This window comes from Mercenaria mercenaria, chromosome 14 (genome assembly GCF_021730395.1).
Source record: "Mercenaria mercenaria strain notata chromosome 14, MADL_Memer_1, whole genome shotgun sequence".
NCBI lineage: Eukaryota > Metazoa > Mollusca > Bivalvia > Venerida > Veneridae > Mercenaria > Mercenaria mercenaria.
The window spans coordinates 4,888,146-4,906,864 of NC_069374.1; the positions used below are offsets into that span (position 1 = coordinate 4,888,146).

General features: G+C 32.4%; 1 protein-coding gene across 1 annotated transcript in view; it reads left to right on the top strand.

Moving 5' to 3' along the window:
• The first annotated feature begins 6,159 nt into the window (after positions 1-6,159).
• Positions 6,160-18,719, top strand: part of LOC123526205 (uncharacterized) — a 45,640-nt gene continuing 33,080 nt past the window's right edge. The window contains exons 1-2 of the mRNA XM_053523996.1: positions 6,160-6,187; positions 8,147-8,265. Coding sequence (XP_053379971.1) covers positions 6,160-6,187; positions 8,147-8,265 — 147 coding nt within the window. The remainder of the gene's footprint in view (positions 6,188-8,146; positions 8,266-18,719) is intronic.

Sequence of the window (18,719 nt, forward strand, 5' to 3'; positions counted from 1 at the left end):
GTTGATCAGAGCTTCCATGACAGACAGTGCATCTGTGAGAAAGACGACTGAGGAGCTTTCTTCTGCCGAGTCTTCAACCATTGAGACGGCCTTCATGAGTACTTCAGTCTCTGCCTTGTAATTGCTGCAGTGTTTTCCTGTGGCTGCATGTAGTGTTTCTCTCTTGCCAGATGGGTATTGAATGAAAACTCCTGCTCCTCCGTCTTTGACGGCGCATGTGGCTGATCCGTCTGTATAGACATGAGTCCATAATTCCGGAGGATAGTCTTCATTGATCATAGCAAGTGTGAGGCTCTTCCGAATGCCTTCATCCTCTTGCTTCCCGCGGTCAAGACGAGGAACAGCAAGTCTCACAGTCACTGAGGACAGATCATTCGCTAGCGGGTTTATGATGTCTTCACTACCTAGGGGAGTCGTTGGTATGCTCAGCTCAGTTTTGAACTCTCGGTTGAGTTTCTTTGCCTCATGTACGAAGCTGCTACGTTTGAGCCGATTCTTTGTGTAGCCATCTAGCTTGACTTTCATGGGATGGTCTTGAAAAGACCTGAACTTCTCTGCTTGAAGCAGAACCTTTGCGTGTCTTCTGTCTTGTAACGGCTGTGTACCTGTTAGCTTCTCCATGAAGGAGATTGGTGTAGACTTTGTAGCACCTGTCATGATCCGCATTGCTTGGTTCTGAACCTTGTCTAAAGCCTGTTGGTTAGTTTTGGCAGTAGTGGACCAGGCAGTTGAGCTATACTGTAAATGGGGTCTCACTGTTCCCTGATATACTGTCTTGAGTATTTGCTCATTTGCTCCCCACGTTGTTCCAGCAAGTTTGCGCATCATGGCAAGCTTCCTACGGGCCTTCCCTTCTGCTTGACTAATGTGGGGCTTCCAGGTTAGCCGTTTGTCAAAGGTCACTCCAAGGTATTTTGCCTCGTCTGCTTCAATCAGCGAAATATTTCCCATCTTGATTTTACCCGCCCTCTGCTTTGACGACAGGGAGAACAGTGTGATGGACGATTTCTCTGTATTGATCGATACACACAATCTTCAGCCCAAGCTGAAACTTGGTGATGGCTTCTTGCATCCTGTATGTGGCTGTAGTGGCATGTTCTTCCTTACACAATAACACCAGATCGTCAGCGTAGAGAGCAGCATTAACTCCTTTCGATAGTTCAGACACCAGATCATTGATGAAAAGCAAGAAGAGTGTAGGGGATAAGACTCCGCCTTGTGGGACACCATGACGCAACAGGAACTTCCTACTGCTGGCATGTTCTAAACTGACTCTTGTTCTCCTGTTGTGGAGGTATGACTTAATCCACCTCAGGATGTGACCTCCTACTGCAGTCCTCATCAGCTTGACGAGGAGTCCATCAGTCCAGATCTAGACTTTGTCAAACGCCCTCTGCAGATCAATCCATGCTGTAAGCACGACTTTCTGATCTTGGAAGGCGTCCTCTATCTCTTGCAATAGATAAGTGGTCTGGTCCTCAGTGGAACGGAATTGTCTGAAGCCAGCTTGTTGCGTTGCATTGTAAATGGGGTCTCACTGTTCCCTGATATACTATCTTGAGTATTTGCTCATTTGCTCCCCACGTTGTTCCAGCAAGTTTGCGCATCATGGCAAGCTTCCTACGGGCCATCCCTTTTGCTTGACTAATGTAGGGCTTCCAGGTTACCCGTTTGTCAAAGGTCCCCTCCAAGGTATTTTGCCTCGTCTGCTTCAATCAGCGAAAAAAATTCCCATCTTGATTTTACCGCCCTCTGCTTGACGACAGGGAGAATAGTTGGTGGACGATTTCTCTGTATTGATCGATACCACCAAATCTTCGCCCAAGCTGAAATTTGGTGATGGCTTCTTGCATCCTGTATGTGGCTGGTAGTGGCATTTCCTTCACATAATAACACCAATCGTCAGCGTAGAGAGCAGCATTAACTCTTTTCGGTAGTTCAGACACCAGGGCCCGTATTCATAAAGAATCTTAGATAGAAATATATCTTAGAAGTCATCATTTTCTAAGTTTTTCTCATTTTTGACTTAAAATGTGTCTTAGAAACATTTTTGCCTAAGAATTGTTCTAAGAACGAAATCTGCTTAGAAATTATCTTAAGTGGGGTGATTTTTCTCTTAAAATTTAAGACAGGTGGCCACTTATCTTAACTTCTAAGAATTATCTTAGAAAAGTAAAATTGGGAAATGGACGCCAATGACCGCAGTTAACAGTTTTTCATGAATTGCATCTTTACTGTATAGACTTATTAAGTTTAAATTTAACTTGTGACGGGCTTCCGCGTCATAGGTAGCACCAATTTCATATTAATATAGACATAGAAATGAAACTAAGAAACACATTTCTTATATTTTTTTCGCTAAGATTTTTCTAAGTCGTTTTATAAATAAGAACTTAAGAATTTCTCTTAGCTAAGTCTAAAAAAATAAGATAAGAAATATCTTAGAGTTGATTCTAAGATTCTTTATGAATACGAGCCCAGGTCATTGATGAAAAGCAAGAAGAGTGTAGGGGATAAGACTCCGCCTTGTGGGACACCATGACGCAACAGGAACTTCCTACTGCTGGCATGTTCTAAACTAACTCTTGTTCTCCTGTTGTGGAGGTATGACTTAATCCACCTCAGCATGTGACCTCCTACTCCAGTCCTCATCAGCTTGAAGCCCGCCCGCTTAGCTCAGTAGGTAGAGCGTTGGTCTACGGATCGCGGGGTCGTGAGTTCGATCCTCGGCGGGGCGATGTTCTCTGTGACTATTTGATAAACGACATTGGGGTCTGAAATCATTAGTCCTCCCCCTCTGTTTTCATATGGGGAAGTTGGCAGTTACTTGCGGAGAACAGGTTAGTACTGGTACAGAATCCAGGAACACTGGTTAGGTTAACTGCCCGCCGTTACATGACTGAAATACTGTTGAAAAACGGCGTTAAACCCAAAACAAACAAACAAAATCATCAGCTTGACGAGGAGTCCATCAGTCCAGACTTTGTCAAACGTCCTCTGCAGATCATCCATGCTGTAAGCACGACTTCTGCTTTTGGAAGCCGTCCTCTATCTCTTGCGATAAGAAAAGGGGTCTGGTCCTCAGTGGAGCGGAATTGTCGAAGCCAGCTTGTTTGCGTTGCAAATAGGTTGTTAGTCTCCATGTACCACTTCAGGCGTGCATTCACAATCCCTCCATGGTCTTTCCAACACAGCTGGTTGGGCGATTGGACGGTAGCTTGCAGCCTTCTTTGGATCCACCCCTTTCTTGTGGATGGGGATCCTGACGCCTCTTTCCATATCTGTGGAAGCAGTCTTGTGTCCAGCTGTGTTGTAAATTTCCAGAGTTTGAAAATTTGCTTCAGTGCCTAGATGGGCAGCATTTCATTTGTGACCCATCTGGTCCAGGAGACTTCTTTGTCTTCAACTGCCTAAGAGCTGTCTGTAGCTCATGCAGTTTAAGACCCTGTTCATGCATTCTGGTGTCACTTAGCTTGTCTGCCTTTCCCTTTTTTCTCTTCGGGCTTCACTTTGCCGTTCCTGTTGATGGGGATGTTGGAAACTCTTTGTAGTTAGAGGCAGAAGTGTTTGCGCTTGTTTACCCGTCAACAGTTCACCATTCTCTTTCCCGAGTTTTCTGAGCCTCTTCCTGTTTCTTCATCGTTCAGCTGTCACGTCAATCCCACAGCTTTTGGCCATCTCGCTGTAGGTTGAGCGAGGCTGTTTTGTTTCTCCAGCTCTTCTCTGTGCTTCCCGTTTGTGCCTGAGGAATTTGGCCTTGGCTTGCTGTAGAGAGAGGTTATTTTTTTGTGAGGGATTGTTTTCTGCTTCCTCCCCGGCTTTGATTTAAATTTGCCTGTAATTCTCCAACTCATCACTCCAGTATGGCTTATAGTCCTTTCTTGCTCCCCTTGGAATGGCGCGTAAGCAGCCTTAAGTATAACTGGCGTTGAAGTCTTTTACAACCCGGTTTTATGTCTCTACCTTCCCTCTGATGTCTTTACAGAGCTCATCACTCAGACTTTGGTTTAAAAGGTCCACCTGGCCTTCTTATAGTTCCATCTGGGGATGTTAGGTGAAGTAGAGGCTATACGGTCCATAGTAAGTTGGACTGGGCGAATGGTCGCTACCTCCTAGTTGTTCATTGACTTCCCGCTTGACATGTCCATGTATGTCATCAGTACATAAAGCAAGATCAGGGGTTGATGTTGTTCGCCAGCTTCTGGAGTAAAAAGTTTGGGGATCATCTGGCTTGTTGATGAGGTTTAGCTTGTTATCATCTGTTAATGTCTTCTACAATGATGAACATGGTTTCATCAGTTGTAACTTTGTCAAGGGACAGAGCTTTGTCACTTGGAGAGTATATGTTCACAAGTTTCAAATTGAACTCGTTCTTTCTGAGGCTCAGAACTTGGAACTCGGAGTCATCCATATGCGTGTTGGTCTGGACAATGCTGATGTTTTTCCTGACCAATGTCATGATGCCTCCATTTCGTCTGCCAATTCTGTCACAGCGGAAACACTGGTATCCTCTGACTTTGAAGGATTTCTCTGGCTGTAGGTGAGTTTCCTGAATGCAATTGATGTCTTTCTCATGGAGGATATGCTCAAATTCAGCTTTCTTGTTGAAGACAACCTCCGCATTCCAATGCATCAGCCTGAAAGGTTGATGCGGATTGGTTCTTCTCCTTGGTATGTTCCTCCTTCTTCGCTTTGCATGTTGTGGATTGAAGGAGGGACCCCCAGTAGCTGTGGGTGGAACTGTCGAGGCTCAGAGGCAGGGGACTGAATCCCCTGGAGGGGCTCGGAGATTCAGCACCACGTTGTTGAATACCGGATGGCTGTGTAGACATAGCGTTATTGCATGGGGCTGTGGTTCGTTTAAAAGAGTGCCAATGGCCCTGCACCTCTGTCTTCAACTTCTAGGTTTTTTCGGGGTTACTCACCCTTAGTTCCGAGTTAAAACCCTATCCCGGGGAAAACAGGAGCTATTTGTCCATAGCTGGGGGTTTGTTTATAGGCATCAGGGCGTGTCCACACAACGGGGCCCGGCATGCACATGTCTTGGGCAGACCTCCTCCGAGTCCCTGCAGTTCTGCCTGAGGCCGCAAGGTGCTCAGTTACCGTGTGGGGCCACTCGAGGCACTGCAAAAGGGCTTGTCTGCAGAGAGGCTATTACTGGCAGGGAAGACTTACGCACTCGGCTCCTTTTTCACCAGAAGGCTAGCCAGCAGTGGAGGCTGAAAGCGGAAGGTGACAAGCACACAACACACAGCAAACCACACTTGACGCATCAGCAGACCAATTGCTACACTGGGGGGAGTTCAAGGTCAAAGACATTTTTGGTCAAGACCCAGTTACCTCCGACAGTTCATCATGGGGGTGGTGTGGGCACAGGTGCTAGACACATAACAAATGTTATACTCATAGGTATATATATATATATATATGTATATATGAGACTTAAGGTCCTGAACGGAACAAAAACATCATGCTGAACAAACAAGAACACTGTTGCAAGAATCGATCAGATCACGGTTTTCTCCTTGTGGTCGCCTCTTGAAAGCATCAGTCTAAGCGTTAACACTTTTAATTTCATTAAAATCCCTCAAATAGCAAAGAAATGATGAAAAGTTTCACTAAATACCACGATTGTCAATCCATGTCTGTAATCTTTTTTTACAGATTTCAAAAGTAATCTTGTATATCTTATCCTAGACCCACCCTCCTAATTTTCTTGTTTTCAAAGCTTTAGCTAAGAATTTTGTTCAAAGGAACAACTCTACTCAGATGAGCGATATAGGGCCATCAAGACTCTCTTATTTGCGCTTAATATCACTTTTTTAAACATGATATGATTTAAGACAACAGCTTACTGTAAACCCACTGAAGAGATTTATCTAAAACAAAGCTTATATTAAGGGTAGACTCTATTAATATCCTTTAGTGATAGCTCCAGTTTGATTTGTAAAACAACATGGTCACTTGGTTGTGGGCGTTGTTAGTTTCCATATGTGTTTTATATAAACACCTTTTTGAGCTGTAAAATTCAGATCAGCGATCATGGCCTTCTTATTTGATAAGCTTATTCATGAAATGGATAAAATATGTTTTGAAGATATAAAATATATAATGTATAATGTTTTTGCTAAACTTTTATATTTCAGAGGTTTTGTAACCATGGCGTCTTCAGTACAGAGAGGCACCAGTAAGTAAACCTGAGAAGCACATGTTGAAAACAAATATGAATTTAAGCAATTTCATTTGCAAAGTGTTTAATAGCTAACTGATACCCTTCGACACGTTGACCGGTTCATTTCATACCACGTTCATTTCATACCACGATAACGAAATGTAGCATGTATATAGGATTTATTTGGATGTCGTCTTGGGTTAGTTGGCCGGTTTGTCCTTTGCAAAACTTTTTGATGCGAACTACTTAACTACTTCTGTATAGTACTTCTGTATAGTAGTATTTAAAGAAATCTAAACTTGTTGCAAATGAATTGTATTGTTATTTGCCTGTGGATGTAGGATGATTTGTATTATTGTATTATTACACATGAGTTTTTGCCATGGTTCAAACTGCTTCCATCTTAAATGGATTCATCTAAAATTGTCGTTCAGATGATAAAAATTAAGTGTAGATATGCGTTACATTTTTTCCGGGATGGACGGAGGGGTGAGGTTTCCTATACCCCAAGTTAATGCGGTTTCCAAAGGGATTCCATTGAAACTTTCACAATTGACTATGAAAAGTAGATATGTTAGTCTTTATACACCCGAAGGGATGTTTTATGTTTAACTCCCTGTGTACATCCGACCGTCCGTTAGCAAGTTGTGTCCGCTTTGTAACTCATGAACACCTTGAAGGATTTCGAAGAAACTTAACAAAAGTGTTCACCACGTCGAAACCGCATTGCTGTGCTCTTGTTTTATTTTGTGAGGATGATAGGGTTGAAGAGATTTGATTAAGGTTAAGGTCACTTGAAACTTGGTTAACTGTCTTCCCAATAATTATTTATAAGCCCCATTCCCCCTATCACATTCCCCATATCTAATTCCCGTCATTTGAAAACAAATTGAGACTCAAATACTTTCAGACAATTGAAAGTGTCCAGTGAAAATACATACACTGGATCACAATGAAGTGCAGATGTGTGAAACATGTTCTTGACTGAACGAAAATAGAAGGCAAAAAAAATAACCATCACTCCCACATTTGTGGGAGATAATTTCTCTGCACTTTCTAAATGGATCAAATGAAATTTTATCTTCATGTGCGTGACTTTATTTTTTGGATCATGGAGTTTTGCCGGCCAAGCCTGTGATAACAGTATTGTAGGGATTGAACGGTATACGGACCGTCTATCTTAAGTTTGAATCAGATCCATTTAGTTATAAAAGGATTATCAGATTATAGGGATCCGACTTAAATCCCTGATATTTTTAGCCCACTAGAGCACGAAGTCCTCAGAATGAGCTATTGTGACTGATCAGCCACCATCCGTCGTCCTTACCTGCACACTTTTCTTTACAAGACATATCTTCTGAAACAGCTGGTCAGTATTGCATCAAACTTGGTCAGTAGCATCCTAGCATGGTCCCCTGTCAAGTTCGTTCAAAGTCCCAGTTCCTTTTAGGTGCCAGCAGAGCTATAGTAGAAAAGTAGAAGATTATCTCTCCAAATTTTGTTCAACTTTTTTGATTGGTGAAGACCAAGCCTTTTCAAATATATGCATGGCTTCCTTTTAGGGGCTACCAGAGCTAAATATAGAAATACCTTTAAACAACCTTCTGGATGCACATAACCACCATTAGAAGGAGACCTTCAAAGACGCTAAGCCTACTTCAGTTATCTGTGTGTATTTTCCATCCAATTTAAAAGACCTAAGAAGCACAATTGTTTGTCATCCGTCACATTTCTGTTATCAACCTTTTTCGACCACCGGACCTTATTAAGGTTCTCCTCCAATAGCCTGTTTAAACCCTTACTCACGTGACCGATCTAGGGCCACCATGGTCCCCTTGCATTTGCTTTTAGGCTGAAAGTCAAAAAGTATTAAAGCTGCATACTTGAGCTATGAAACTCTGGTGAACGAAACAGGGTCATCATGACCCTCTCGTTTTCTAGCTTTCTAATATTTTACTTTCTCATTTATTTCAGCGTTCTCTCTGACTGTTGGATTATCAACCTTTCCAAAAATTGCCATTAAACCAAAACAGCGTATACAAATATTTGACTATATAAAATCACAACGTTTACTGTACAAAAGATCTCCCAAAGTAGAAAAATTGATTTTTTTGTCGTAAGGGCATAAAAAATTTCAGAAATCTGTATAAAATTTGGAATTTCTATATCTGATGAAGAGACTTAAACAGATTCTTCAAATATTCTAGACCATGCAGAAGGACCAAACGGTGATTTTAAAATAGTCTTCAAAATTTTTTTCATAACAAAATTTTCAATAAAATGTGGTTTCGCAGAAACAAAAATCTGCATTTGGGGAATATGACAGAAAAAGAAAAAAGGAAGGGCTCTTGAGATTTGATGAAAAAAAGAAGGAAAGAAAGAAATCGAGAGGAAGAGTAACTTTTCAATTTGTCTGATGTTTTATCAATGAAAAAGTACAATATTTATGATTTTCCTGCTGACTGCGGCCTTAGTAGTTTTAGAACAACTAAAAGTTATAAAAATGTGATGAAGAGATTCAAGTTTAGCAATAAACCGGAGTTTTCTAAATTCTGACAAAACTTCCTAGAACATTCAAGGGGGATGAAAGTTTCAAAGAAAAAAAATTCATATTTTTTATTGATTTTTTCCCATGATAGTATATAATTTGTTTTTTTTGGGCATTTTCCCCCCATTTCCCTTTTGACCTTGGTCGGATGGTCAATGCCGGAAAATTTTAAAATCCACAGGTTTTAAAAACCCAAAGTAATTGACCCAACCAAAACTTTTACTAATCGCGAAGCCGAAAACTTAGGGTTTTTGCCCCAGTCAGACCTACAGTCTTCGGTTGCACTGGGGTACATTTGCCCCTCAAAATTAAACGACACCGGTGTCTTTTTCTTTAAAAAGTTTATAAATAAATACGTTTGTAAGCCAATGTAAAGCGACACGGTGTCGTTCATTGGTATTTACTTTCATTCATAAAGTTAACCGTATGTTTACATTTGTATAAAATTGTTTTAATTTCCCCTTGTACGTTTTGCGTTTTACAGTATTTAATATAATGAAAAGGGTATTTACTTAAATTTTTTTTCTTAAAAATTCCCTTGGTTTGTCAAATATAAGAAACATTTTTTTGTTTTTTGATTAGCAAAAGTACCGATCATATTTTGTTCACAAAAACCCTATTATTTTCCATTTACGGACTTTAAAAAAATTTGTGAAATTTAACCCGAAACCCTTTTGGGTGTTTAAATATTTGACTACTTAAAAAATAAAAAACGTTTTGTGGCGTCCTTGAATAAAGTTTTTTTTATTTCTTTTTGAACCTTTTTATCTTCACTACAAAATCTCAAATATTATACTTTTTTTTTTTTCTGATTCAGATTTCACAAGGTTCAATTTGGTGGGATCAGCGAATATTCAAGTATTTCTTTTGGATCTAATTTAATTTTTTTGAATTTGGTTTAAGTTGTTTTTAAATCTTGTATTTAGTTTGTTCTAGGTTTTTAGCATTAATAAAATTTTACATAATTATAAGAGGTTTTCGAAGTACGCATTAATGTATTTGTTTTTCCAGATCAACGACCACATTTTAACTTTTCAAAAAACCGGGCATAAAAGGAAAAATTTTAAAAAATTTATGGATTACATTTTTTTGTATCATAATTTAAATTTTCCCCATTTAAAAAAATTTACATTATTTTACAATATTTAATTATCTTACATTATTTACATTATTTTCATTATCTTAAATTTATATAAAACAATCAAAACTTAATGAAATGATAATAAGAAAAAAATTATTGGGGCAAAAGAGAGAGTTTAGAAAAAGAAATAATGAAAAAAAAATAAAAAAAGCTACAAATCGGGTATTATATGAATTTTAACCAAATTTACTGAAAAATAAAAAGTCAAAAAGAAAAATTTCAAGTCATTAAAAACATTCCCGGGAAAAAAAACAAAAATTAGCGTTACTGGGTGATGAAATGAAACTAAAAACATACCGGGTGTCCCCAAGTTTCCAAAAAACCCAATACGATTTACCCAAAAAGACATAGGGTTTAAATGATGAAGATGAAAATTTTGAAGACACTAGGAATTTCCTGAAGAATTGCAAAAGAAATAGGTGAAACAACGATGAAAAAAGAAGAATTTGTGATAAATTTAGATTAAATACGAAAAAGATGTATTGTCAGTTTGGGGGACTTACCTGTATTATAGGTTAGTAATAAACAAAAATAAAGATGATTGGATAAAAACAAGAAAAGGGGTTTTACGAAAAAATAAAGAAGGTCTCAATATAAATAAAATGTAAAAAAATCCGAAGAAAAATTAAATTTTTCAATGCGAACCATGGCTGTGGTGGTTTTTTCGGTTTTAAAATCAGAAAAAAAAAATTTTAAAAATATATGGTAAACTTATCAAAAATGATTGATGACTCAAGGAAATTAAAAAAGGGAAAAAGGGAAATAAGATTCATAACCCATATAAAGTTTCACCAAATGGAAATAGGTAATTTAATTTAACTTAAAATAAAACTTTAGGTCCAAAAAAAATTTGCTAAGGTAGAATAATGGAAAAGAGTCTTAACACAAAAGTTGATGAGTTTTAATTGATTTGATTAAAAAAAGATATAACAATAATAAAAACATTCAAATCTTCAATAAAAAATATTTAAAAAATTTAAAACAGAAAAGTCAGGTTTATAAAATAAAAGATCTATGAATTTAAAAAAAAGTAATTGGGGACAAGGTTATGACTTTGTCCATGTAATCCAGAAGAATTGGTTAAGGGTTTGGGAGTTAATTTGTGGTTAAATTAATCCCGGGAAAAATAATGAAGAACAAAAAAATAAAGGGTTTAGAATATTGAAAAAATTAAAAATGAATTTCTTTTCCCAGAAAAACATGAATTTTATTAAAAAAAAATTTTCTTGAATATAAAAATTTGGAAAAAAAAAATAGTATTAGTTTTGAACAGTTAAAGAAAATAAAAATACCCCGGTGATTTACAATCAGTTTATGTTCTTTAATTTTAGAAAAAATAAATTTTTGTTTTTGGTTTTGGAGTTTTAAAACATGCCTACTCTTGGCATAATATTGTGATGAAATGACAAAAAAAAATTTCGTTATCTAAGGGAAAGAATGGAAGATATCATATTTACAAAGGGTTTCTTACAGTTACACGATTTTAAAAAATTAATTAGGGAAACATTAATAAAATAATGGTGATTTATGAATTTTGATAATTCAGAAATGCTCCATAATTTGGATTTGTTTTTAAGTTTTTTAAGATTTTGTTTAAATTACAAAAATTTTTTAATTGGATTTGGAAATATAAATTTTCATACTTATTGGATTTGAGAAAAAAAAATAGAAAAAAATGAAGGGGAAAACAAAAAACACCAAATATAACAAACTCTGTGGAAAAATTTATATTCATTGTGATCTTATTGATAATTCACTTGTTGTGGTAATTTCAGTGATATTTTTTATGCTTTAAGTACTGCAGATTTAACAAGGTTACCCCTTTAAAAAAGAACCACAAAGAGTTATTCTGAAATTAATAAAATATATTAAAATTCAATTAGAAATAATTAAGATGTTTTTGGTGAAAATTTTTTTAAATGAGGTTGAAAAAGTTTTACAAAATTTTTAAAAGAATTAATTAAAACTAAAGTTTTAAAACTTTTATTAAAATTTGTTTTATATAATGTCAAAAAAAGTTTTGAAAAAAATAAAGGAATATTTATTTATTTTAAGTACCAGGAGAAGAAACATAAGGGAACAGGTATTTTTGAATTTTAAAAGAAATTGCTTTCAAGTTCAGCCGCATTTCATTTGACAGCGGAAAAAAAGTTTTGGAAACAGCAGGAAAGCGCACTTGAAAGGGAACAAAAAGGGTTTGGAACAAAATTTGGGAATTGGCACAAAAAATTGTTGAAAAACTTAAAAAAAAAACCTGCCCGGCAGTTGGTAATTTAATTGTAAGGTTTAAAGAAAAGAATAACAGTAAAAATAATAAGGGGGAAAAATTAAAAAAAATTAAATAGTTTATTGTCAGGTTTCTGGGACTTTAGTCGTGCTGGAATTACTCAACAAAAACGATTAACAGATTAATTTTAAAAACTAATTTTTACTTTAAAAAAAAATAAAAAAAAAAATAAAAAAAAAACTAGAATAAAAAAATAAAAAAATATATAATATATACATTTTTTAGAACGAAAGAATTGTAAAAGTAGAATTAATCCTATTCAATTAGATCGCTTTAATATTGTTTTTGGGAAAATAATGTTAAGCAAAAAAAAAAAACGGATATCATTTTAAATTAATGAAAGAAGTTCATTTGTTTGGGTTTTAGGGTTTTTTTTAAAGTAATTTTTAAAGTAAATAAGCTTGCTAATGTAATAATTTGGATGGAGATAAAAATTGCTCTAATTAATAATGCAGCTTCTTAAATTACAATTAGGGGTTAAAAAAATAAAAAAAAAATTGTTTAGATTGTAAAAATTTTATACAAATAAAAAATGTAAAAATTGGGTTAAATTGGGTTGGGATTATCAAAATAACTGGAAAAAATGATTTTTTTATTTAGATATACGTACTGCTGCGTTGCTGATAATTCGGGTTTTTTAAATTTAGAAAAAATTTAATCGAAGGGGGAAAAGAGGTAAAGCTAAGATTCCATTAAAAAATTATTCTTTTTTTCCCGGGTTTAGAAAAAAAAATTTTTTACCCCCAAAGAAAAATTAAAACCTGCAGCGACAGATGATGATAAATTTAAATTTTAGAGCTAAAGGCTGACCCTGGTAAGAATTTGAAACAAAATTTTCTATGGGTTCACGTTTTTTTTTTAATGAATTTGGTTTGATTAATTTATGAAAGATTTAAAAAAGCAATGGCTACCTTGGGGAAATGATAACAAATCAATGATCCCGACAGACGAACATAACTTTTAGAAAAAGTGGTGTAACAAAACCAAAAACATGTTTTTGTTTATTTACAACGACCGACAAAAAAGCACAAAGACAGAATCCACATTTATTAGATCATTTAAAGTTGATGCAGAGATGATAATGTTTGTATTTTGACTTTGTTCCTTAAAGTTGGTAATGGGTTTTTTATCCAAAACAGAATACCAAGTATATCAAGAATATATGATGAGAAATTTAAATTTTATTTAAACAAATAATAAGATACTGGAAAAGTTTTTAAAATAGATTTTTTTTTAAAATTTTGTTTGGATTTGTTCTTTTTAAATTGGAATAAAAAAAGGGAAATAATAAGAAATCCTAAGAAATTTTACATTAACAGTAATTAAATTTGGGCCCGGCAGCACATGTCCGTGTTTAGCAATTGTATTGTATGGGGAAAAACAGTTTTGAAATAAATACTATTGGAAATAAAATTGTTTTTTTTTTAAAATAAAAAAAATAAAAAGTTTTAATGTCAAAATTTAAATTTTTGAATATAAAGTTAACCTTACAGATGGACAAAAAAAAAAATTACCCGAGCCCAAACAAAAAAACCCCCAAAAAATTTTAGTTTAAAAAAAGAACTTTTTCGTGGAAACTTCCTTTACTTTTTAACAAAAAAAAAATTAATCAAATTAAAAAAGCGTTGCAAAAAAAGGGATTAAAAAATTACCAATTTCAAAGAAACAAATGTCCAGTAAAGGTAAAAAAGGGGGTTTTTTTAGGAGCTTTGGCGGGTTTTGTTAAAAAAAAACAATTCTTCCAATGGCACAAAAATACCCAAAAATATTAGCCCCTCACTTTGGGCGCTTTGCTGGACGGGCCCATATGGGTTTAGTAAAATATTTGGGAAAGGGTTGTTTTCAGTAGCAAGATAAGAAAATATGTATCACATATCTTCCCTAATAAAGAAAGCATTGTGGGTTTTCTGGAGTGAAAAATTAACCCAAAAACAAGACGGTGGTTTTTTAGGTATGTTGGCTTAGTCTAGGAATCCCTTGATTACATCTTTTTTAAAGTGGAAAGGGGAAATGGTCGGGTATAAGTTTGATTCTCAGAGAAGGTTTTCAGACAAATTTCCCTAAGTAAAAAAAAAATAAATTTATAAAAAAACCCAATATCTAACTTTGAAATTGACAATGGGAAAAAAATTTAAAAAATTAAAAACTTTGGGGGTTTTTTAGAGAAAAATTTTTACTAAAATTAAAAGAAAGGTTTTGAATTGGAATTTAAAAATTTTGGACGACTTTTTGGTCGGGAACACTTGGGTTTGTTATTTAAAAATATATATTCGATCCGTTTGGGATTTTCCTCCCCCAAAAAAAAGAAATTCAGTTTATCCCAAATGTAAAATACAAAAATTTTTAAATATCAAGAAAAAACAAGTATGTTTTGGGGAAATTTTTAGTTTTTTTTTCATTAAAATGTTCAAGAAAAGTACGTTGGATTTTTTGTATAAAAACAAAATTCTAATAAAAGAGAAAAGAACAAAAAATCATAAATTTTTTTTAAAAAAAAAGGAATTTATTTAACTAAAATTTTAAACGGGAATAAAAAAATAATGGGAATATTAATAATAAAAATGAAAAAGTAAAAAAAAATAGAAAAAAAAATAGAAACAATTAATAAAAAAACCCCCATGTTTTTTAAAATTAACCCAAGTACCGATGGTGGATTTTTTCAAGGGAAAACTGAAAATGCTGTCCTGGTTTGTTAAAAAGGGAAATAATGTAACAATTATTTTTTTGCATTTTTAATTTATTTCTTGTTGATGCAATTAAATTAGAAAAGGAGAAGCTAAATTAAAAATTAAAAAAAAAAAAAAGTAATTCTTAAAAGTTACGATGAAAAAAAATAACAGAAAAAATGAATCTATTTTTTTAATATGCAAATAAAATTTAAAGTAAATGATGTTTTTTCATTAATTCTTTAAACGTTAAAAATATTCAGTTAAAAATTTATGGTTTTAAAATTTAAAAAAATTTTAAAAAAAACTTTAAAAAAAAACTTTAAAAATTTAAAAAATTAAGCAAATGTATCATACCATTACAAAATTTAATCTTTATATCAAAACATGAAAGATGTTTTATTTTAACTAATGGAAAGATTGGTTTATTAAAACCGAAAATTTTAAAAGGGTGTGTTATTGGGTTAAATTAAAACAAAGTATCTTTAAATTTTATGAACTATGTTTCTTAACAAATTTTTTTTATTCCCTTTACATTTTTTTAATTTAACTTCTTTTCTAAAAAATAAGAATATTTTTTACTTCTTAACCCGACAAATTCAAAAAGGGGAAGCCAGCGTTTCATTTTAAATTTTCCAATTACTTTTTATTATTATCGAAAAAATTTGATTTGTTATCGTAACACTGTTATCAAATAAATTTTGTCCTTATAAAAGTCTTTTATGCTCTTTGTTTTTATTTCTAACATAATGAATCAGGTCAGTAAACAATAATTTACAATTACCCCCGTACTTTTCCCTTAAAATAATTATAATGAAAATATACAAAATATTTTGTAAACCTGAAAGACATTCCAACATAAAAGGGCTGTTTTAAAAACAAAATTTCTTTTATTTTTGTAAAACCCAAAAAGGGTTTGATTTTAACCCTGTTGAACTAAAAAATGAAGGTTTGGTATGTATTTTTTAAAAAATATTTTTATCATTGGTTAATTTAATATTAACCCTCTTGGTAAATTCTCCATCGTCTTCCCAAAAACAGGTTTTCATTAAATTAAAAAAAATCCCTTTTCAAATGAAATTTTTTTTCTTTAGATCTTTTTTGAGTTTAAAAAACAATATACTTTTTTAACCCGGACTTTGTCAAAAATTTAAAACTTTAGTATTTTTGTTATTTTAACCTAATTGTGTTTTTAGTTCAAGATTTTTATAATGAATACATAATTTTGTTTTTTAAAGTTGGAACCCCAAATTCTTTTCTTACTTTTTTTATTTTAAATTCTGTTTTAAAATTTTTACTATAATCGAAACCATTGATCTGGTATTTTAAATTTTTTTAGGAGCTAAAGGTAAACTTTGGGGGTTTTATGTAATTCTTTGGATAGTCAAGATCACATTCAACTATAAAGTTATTTTAACTTTTTCAATTTAATTTTTTAATTTTTTTTTGGGTATAAAAATTAAAGTTCCAGAGGGAAAAGGTTAACAAGCCCAACCCTAAAGGTTTTGGCATCGAGGCATAAGTATTTGCTTTCTTCTTTTTAATTATAAACTTTTTATTTTATGTTTGCTTTACTGTACTGTTTTTAAAAATTAACTTTTCCTCCTCTCGTCCCTTTTTAAAAAAAAAGTACTTCAAAATCATTTTAAAACTAACTTAATTCCCGTCATTTTTAACATTTCATCCCAACAAAAAAAGGGCTACTAAAATTTAAAGACAAGGGTCTAATTGTAGTACTCCAAACATAATTTCTAAAATTTTCGAATACATCAGCTAAAGTAATCTCATTTTAAATATAATCATGATATTTCCCCGTGTTTTTTTTTTTAAATTTTTTCCAAATTTTTTAGCATGTTCCCATTCATTATCGAAATTTAGTTTCTTTAAATTGAATAAAACTTTCTTTTAAAAAGGGAAAATTTTTTTTCTTTGAATTTTTTAAAAAGAACCAGTAATCATATGGATAAACCTTTTGTCTTTTAAAAATTTAACATTTTCCCAAACAAATTCTTGAATTAAAAATTTAAATTTTGGAAAATTTTTTATGGTTATCCAATGATTGGGCATAAATTTGGAAGAAACAATAAAGATCAAGCAGAAATCATAAAAGCCATATATCTTTTCCTATTGTTTGGGGAAAAACATTAATTTTTTTTTTTGAATTTCCCCATTTTTTGCATAATAAAAAGCCGTCATAACCCCTTAAATTATGAAAAAAAAACAGGAATTTTATGTGTTAGTTTTTAAAATTTTAAAATTAATTTTTGAGTGAGACTTCCTCGAATTTTCTGTTTTTGACGTGATCACGTCTGGCACTTACCTTTTTAATTTTTTTTCCCCATATGACAAAACTTTGTTTTTTAAAATTTGGTTTTAATATTTTTAGGCATTCTTAGTTCTTTTTTAAAAAGTTTTTAAAATTTTTTTTACAAATTCCCCCTTCCTAAAATTTTTTTTTAAAAAATTATAAAGATTGGGGGCCCCATAAACTGGGGGTTTGGTTTTAGTTTTTTGTCAAAAAAAAACAAAATTTATAGCGTAAACAAACTATATGATTTTGATATGGTCGTAAATGAAAATTCAGTTGTGGGAAAGCGTTAAAAAATTTTTTTGTTTTGATTCAAAAACAGCATAAATTACAAAGGTAGCTAAACCTTTTTGATAATTTTTAAATTGTACTTTCTTCCCTCTTTTGGCATTTTTACACCTTGGGTACCCTTTAAAAGCTAAACAGTTTGGATGGTTCATTTAATATTCTTTTTGAGTAAAGTGTTGCAGACAAGATCTACAAAAATGTTTTTTGTTTGTTTTTTTGTTTTGTTATTATTAAACATTAAAATCTTTTATCCAAACTAAAGTTGGACTAAATTTTGAGGTTTACAGTCATCATCAGTTAATTTTTTCATTTATTTTTTCATTTATTTTTTCATTAGTAATTAGCAACATGTCACAGTGTTTTCTATTGAATTTTTATTGTACAATGGAAAATTACTATTTTCTTCATAAACCCAATTTTAAATTTAAAAGATATTTCATTTAAAACTTCATTTGGTATTTGATTTTAAAGTAACAGGAAATTTAATTCCAGTATAAACAAGATCGTTTATAGTTTTTTATATTTTTAAATATTTTTAGGTTTTTTCAACAGGAAATTTTTTAGCTAAAAGAAACCCTCTAAACATTTGTTATATCTTTTTAATTTATTAATCCTTTTTATTGGTGTTTTAAGGTTTTTGGAATTCTAAATAACTTGAAGCAGCCCAAAGGGCTATACTTATATCGTTTATATATGACATCAACGATTATTTCCACCCCTTTCCCTTTAGAAATCCAATTAAACCATTCTATTTATTATTTCATCAAAAGCTTGATGTAAAGTTTTTTTATTTCGTTTGTGTTTTAAAAATTTCTAAAAACCTTTGATTGAAAATAATGATTTTTTTAAAAATTTTTATCAGTTTTTTAACCATTTTTTCAAAAATTTTTTTTAAAACAACGTTTTAAATTTTTACTTTTAAAGTTTTAAATTCAATTTAAGTATTTCAAAAAGAGTCTTTATGTTTTTAAAATTTTAAATTTTATTTTTTGGTCTTTTCTTATGTAATTTTAATTTCAAATTTCTTATAATATTGTTTTTTAGATCCTCGTTTTTCCTCTATAAATTTTTATTTAGAAAAAAAAAAACCTAAGGAAAAAAGGATTTAAAAAAATAATTAAAAAAAATAAAATAAATAAAAAAAAAATAAAGTTTAAATTTTCTTTAAATGAATTAAAAAATTTAAATTTTTTCTTTTTCGCTGGTTTTTTAAATTTTCCCTTTTAACTTGGTTTTTTTCCCTTTTCAGCACATTTTATTTCCCCAATTAATTTTAAAAGGCTTTGGATGCGCATAGTCTTTTATATGT